Source organism: Arachis stenosperma, chromosome 3 (genome assembly GCF_014773155.1).
Source record: "Arachis stenosperma cultivar V10309 chromosome 3, arast.V10309.gnm1.PFL2, whole genome shotgun sequence".
NCBI classification, from domain to species: domain Eukaryota; kingdom Viridiplantae; phylum Streptophyta; class Magnoliopsida; order Fabales; family Fabaceae; genus Arachis; species Arachis stenosperma.
Genome location: NC_080379.1, coordinates 130381996 through 130387631, shown reverse-complemented (window position 1 = coordinate 130387631; position 5636 = coordinate 130381996). Strand labels below are relative to the sequence as shown.

At 34.4% G+C, this 5636-nt stretch overlaps 1 protein-coding gene across 1 annotated transcript; it reads right to left on the bottom strand.

The window, feature by feature from the left end:
• Positions 1 to 3279: 3279 nt before the first annotated feature.
• On the bottom strand, positions 3280 to 3935 carry LOC130970109 (brassinosteroid-responsive RING protein 1-like). Its single transcript, XM_057896096.1, has one exon. It carries the CDS (start codon positions 3908 to 3910, stop codon positions 3461 to 3463), a length of 450 nt encoding a protein of 149 aa, XP_057752079.1. The 5' UTR covers positions 3911 to 3935; the 3' UTR covers positions 3280 to 3460.
• Between the last annotated feature and the right edge of the window lie 1701 nt (positions 3936 to 5636).

Sequence of the window (5636 nt, the reverse complement as noted above, 5' to 3'; positions counted from 1 at the left end):
GTAGTAGATGGATTTTTTTCCATCAAACGCAACCCGAATGGTAATATTATGAAATATAAAGCTCGGTTGGTGGCTGAAGGTAATCACCAAATAGATGGCATTGACTTTGATCAAGTCTTTGCCCCTGTGATCAAGCCTACAACAATTAGGGTAGTATTAACAATGGCATTGACATATAAATGGATAATAAGACAATGTGATTTCAACAATGCATTCTTGAATGAGTTGGTTTTAATGTCACAACCTCCAGGCTTCAATTCAGGTGATACTACTAAAGTTTGTAAGCTTCATAAATCTCTCTAGGCTCAAACAAACCCCTAGAGCATGGTCTATAAAGCTGCATTCCACTCTATCTTCATTTGGATTCTTCAATACAAGGTCTGATCCATCCTTTTTTGTAAAACAATCTTGTAATCTTCCTTACATTCTAGTTTATGTAGATGATATTTTAATAACTGGAAATGATGCTAAAGCTATTCAATCCACCATTGATTAGTTACATAGTAGTTTCTCTTTAAAAGATTTGGGTGAATTTAGCTATTTTTTGCACATTGAAGTCGCAAAAACATATTCTAATTCTTATCATATATCTCAAAGTATATACATTAGAGATGTTCTCCATAAGGCTGGAATGCTGGGTGTGAAGGGAGTGCCAACTCCTATGGTTACTACTTACTACAATCAAACTATCAAAACATGGTGATGATGTCTTTGATAATCCCATTCTATAAGATCAATAGTTGGTTCTTTACAATATGCAACTTTAACAATACCAAAATTTCATATTCAGTAAATAAAGTAAGTCGACATATGCATAGACCATTGATTTCTCATTAGAAGTGTGTAAACATATTCTAAGGTATTTGGCAAGAAGTCTAAATTGTACTATGTCTTTTCATGCTTGCACTAATTTGAGAATGTTTGCATTCTCTGATTCAGATTGGGGTTCTGACATTGATGATAGGCGCTCAACGTACAGATATATATTGTGTTTATATTGGTTCAAATTTGGTATCTTGGTCTAGCCGAAAACAAGCAAGTGTCAGTCCAATTTAGAGCTTTACATGGTTTGGTTTTGTTTTTGGGTTAGTCAAAAATATAATTTGGTTAATTAACTAAATTGGTTTTATATAATAAAACTGGTTATTAACCGATTAGAAAATTCAAAAATTGATTTTTAATCGATTATAAAAATAAAAACTAGTTTTGAAAAATAACGATTTTTTTTAAAAAAATTCAGTTTTTACATAGAAAAATTTGATTTTTCAAAAAAAAAATAAAAATTGGTTTTTAACCGGTAAAAACCAATTTTAACGGGTTAAAAATCAGTTTTTACAAAAAAAATAGGTTAACCAATTTGAACACAAAAATTGCATAAAATTTGATTTTGATTTTAATTAACCTGTTAAAAATCAGTTTTTAAAATTTGATTTTGATTAACCACTTTTTAATAATATGAATATAATTTTTAAAATTATTTTATTAAATTGGTTAACCATAATTAGGTTATAAGTTTTTAACTTGTTAACCACAATTTGGTTATTTTATGTACACCTCTACAGTCGAACATCAACGGAAGCAGAATATAGAGGCTTGGCAGCTGCAGATTCTGAGATAATTTGGATTCAAAACTTGCTTCAAGAACTGAGAGTCACATGTTCCATCACTCCAACACTGTTTTGTGATAATATTAGTGTTGTTCTATTGGCTGCTAATTCTATACTTCATAGCCGGACAAATATTTTGAGTTAGATTTACATTTTGTAAGAGAATGTGTAAATCAAAGAAAATTACAAGTAGTCACATAAATTTTCGGGTCAGGTAGCTGATATATTTACTAAGTCCCATCCCAGTCCATTGATTTCTTTGATAAATTCAGATTCAAACTCAAAGTTACTCCAAAAATAACATTGAGTTTGAAAGAGGCTAATAGAGGATTAATCTATAACAATCAAAATGCTCAGCATGTGACAAAGTAGTTAAGTAATAGTCCATGCATACATAGGCTCTTTCATCTTATAATAGAATCTTGATGATATTCTTGCTCTACATCTATATAGGAAGAGTGCGTGAGCCTTGTATACACGCTTCAGATCAATAATCATTTTCATTCAGTCTTAGTAAATTTTCTCCCATTTAATTTCTTTACAAACCTCTTTAATAATGATTAAAAACAGTCTAAAATTAAAGATTAATTATAGAGATATTTATGAGAAAAATTTTATTTGATAACTAATTTATTGTAACTTCATGTACAGGTAAGCATAACCGAAGGTCCAATTCCTATATGAAATAGAAGATCTACAGCCGTTAGTTCGCTGCTCCGCCAAAAATCGGTTGCCAACAAAACTTTAATTTGACTGTGACTCCACCAAATAAATAATATAAAAAAGGGTCTCGTCTGTTAAAATTTAAGATGGCGAGTAAGCAGGGGAAGCAAGTAATTCACTAAACATGCTTAATTCATGGAAATTATAATTTTCTTTGAAACACGGAGCCTTATTTTATTGCAGTTGCACCAGGTCACACTACCGATTTTATTATATTAATAATTCTGACTAGGTTGCGTGGAATGGAGCCTGACAGGACGAAGAACGTTAACATAAGCACCATTCATTCAAAGTTAAACAAACACCTTGTCTCATAATTTGTCGATTCTGCCCTCCTCTCCTCTATTCAACAAACCACGCCGGCTTACCTTTTATCAATCTTATTTAATTTTGATGAGACACGAATGAATTGATCACGTGTAAAGAAGACTAAGCTAGCCAGCTATTACTATATGAAAAAATTTAGAGAATTAACTATATCATGAACCAACTCAAACCAATTTCTTGTACTTTTAATTTTAAAATTCAAAAAATTAGAAGTAGTGGGGAGTTGTTTTTTTAATAACAAACCTATTTTAAAACTAGTTAGCTTTAATTGGCTATGCCCCCAGTTAGTTCTCTAACGAAACCACTATCATTATCAATTTAATGACTATAAATCATAACATCAATCTCTTGTTATGAAAAGAGCCCTTTGTATCTCAACAAAGAGATATACTCACATGATTAATTTTATGATTTATATATGACTTGGACAGATGATTAATTTTACTATTTATATATGATTTGGAAGTCGGAATGTCTTTTATAGTAGTCACGATCTTCTTTGTCCAAGTATACCTACCAAGTTCAATTTTTTCTAAGGCGAAATATAACTAAGACAATTATCTACACTGGAACAATAATCTATAAGCAGAGTGAGAAAGAATGCAATGCAAGGCAAGGCAACTGGTAGCAAGCCAAATCCAATTCTGTATATGAAAAAGTAATCTAAACCGAGATGGATATAATCAATTCAATTAAACTGTAGGAGCCGCGGGTCCATTTGGAGGAGCTGAACTATGTACACACATACACATATAGATACATAGGGAAAATGAAATGAAGATATTAAGAAGAAGAAGAAGCAGCTAAGCATGAAATTCGGGAATGGCAGAAGCAGCCCAGAGGCCGTGATTGAAGAAATCATCTGGAATGAAGGGTGTCCTGCACAGAGGGCACGTGCTCTGATCGTAACCCATCCAACGGTCCACACAACCCCGGTGGAACACGTGCGTGCAGTTCACCAGCCGTCGGATCTCATCCTCCTGCTCGAAGTCCGTGAGGCACACGGCGCACCTCTCAGGCGGCTCCACCAGCTCCGAGAACTTCACCACGGGAAGGATCTCTCCGATGAGGAGCTCCGAGACGGGGTGGAATTGGGGCATTGTGTTATCGGTGTCATCGGGTTCGAGGAAGTTGGGGAGCCCCGTGTAGCTGAAGAAGGTGAAAATCAACCTTCTTATGTAACCCAATACTGAGAGGATTTGAAGAACAGGCTTTGGGAACAGAAGCTCCGTGTAACCCACTGGGAATCCCATATAAACGTCCGTTTTTGTTTGTGAATGGAAGCTAAACACTCAGCGACACCTGCCTATATATATGCTTTATATAGTAGTCAGGTTTTAGGCTTCCCTCTGGAAATACCAATAATGCCCTTTGTCTTTTTCCACACTCATCTAACTAGACGACATTTATTAGGATTAGGGAACAACAGAGTAAGACCTTTAATTTGACGTTGAAATTGTTTTAAGACTCCTTCAAATAACTTCATTTTGTAGCGTCAAGTTAATGCCACCACAACTCATCATTTTGAGGTTTCACGTGGTCACAATAATAAACCAGTACCTAGTATAGCTAGAACCTTTAGTTCGAAATTGAAATCCCATCGTCATTTGAATTTACTTCCTTCATCTTTTTCCTAGCTGTGCATTTTTTGCAAAACAAGTTCAAATCAGTTAGTTGAAAACAACGGGTTGGATGGGTTATTGAATTAGTAAGGATGTGGTTGCAGTTGCAATAATTTGTTGTTGAGCACCGTACCATGTCATTTCAGGGATCATTTGGTTCATGATGGTCCCCTGATAGTGATAGTGAAAATTAATGACTCTAGTAGTATAAGACGAAGTTGAGCACATCATCCGTGAGCGTGAGTTGTTATAGTATATCTGGAGTTGAAATGTCCCATCTCTTGCCAAAGAAAAGAAAATCATGATCCCATTTGAAAGGCCACTAAATTGAATGCAGTACTTTTGTTGGGGACAGGTGTCAACTGTGTGATGGATGATCATGTTACTCTGGTACTTCTTGGATCAAGGAATTTCTTCAATTTCGATTTCCCATAGTGTCTGATGCAGCCAAGACATCATTGGTCCACACTCACCACTCCCCATTCATCATCCTTGCTTCCCTTTGTCTCATCTCAACCTCAATCTCAATATTGCACCTTCTTCTAAAACCATATTTTTCATTTTATATGGTTCTGAATAGTAAATTAAATTTTGTGACTATGAATATCTTAGATATATAAGACAGTTCCATAAATAACTCAAGAAATTTCAACAAAGATATTATATATTATTTACGTACAAATATCTTTATGATGAGAGTAACCACCAATCTTTATGACATGGTCATTTACCATATAAGATTAATTATTTTACCAGCCAGATATAAACCCTGATGACTTCTTGCATTGGCTTTAATGCCAATACTTAGCAATATAGTACTTCCCACTTCAACTTCTTCTTGTTTTCTTTTTGGTATTCCTATATATTACTTTGATTCTCACCACTACTACTCACGATTAACAACTAAGCCAGTAGTGTAGTCATTGGAGATAAGTTATTAAAAAACTGGCGGGGAGGGTTGTCGCTGCTAATTCCAAAACCTTTAATGTAAGGAGCATCAGAAGTTGCCTGCCATTAGGGTAAAAAATAATTAAATGTAAAACATAAAACGGAGCATAGCCTTCACAATATGCTTGTCAGATACTGTCTCTGGCCTCATCATATATAATGAAAAAAAAAAGGTGTTTTTTACCAGCAACAAACAAGTTGCACATATTTAATGAAAGCACGCAAGGCGTGCATTGTAAACGGGTTCTGATTCGTCATCACTATTATATATCTCTTAGAATGGCATGGCATGTGAAAGCACGTTGATGATGGCTAATGTAGAAAGAGCTATTCAGCTATATACATATACTAGTAAATGACCCGCGGGATAGATATTGAATCAATGTAATCATCCAATTTAAGTATCCTT

Coding starts and splice junctions, on each gene's coding strand:
- LOC130970109 (XM_057896096.1), bottom strand. CDS start 3,910: ATGGGATTCCCAGTGGGTTACACGGAGCTTCTGTTCCCAAAGCCTGTT.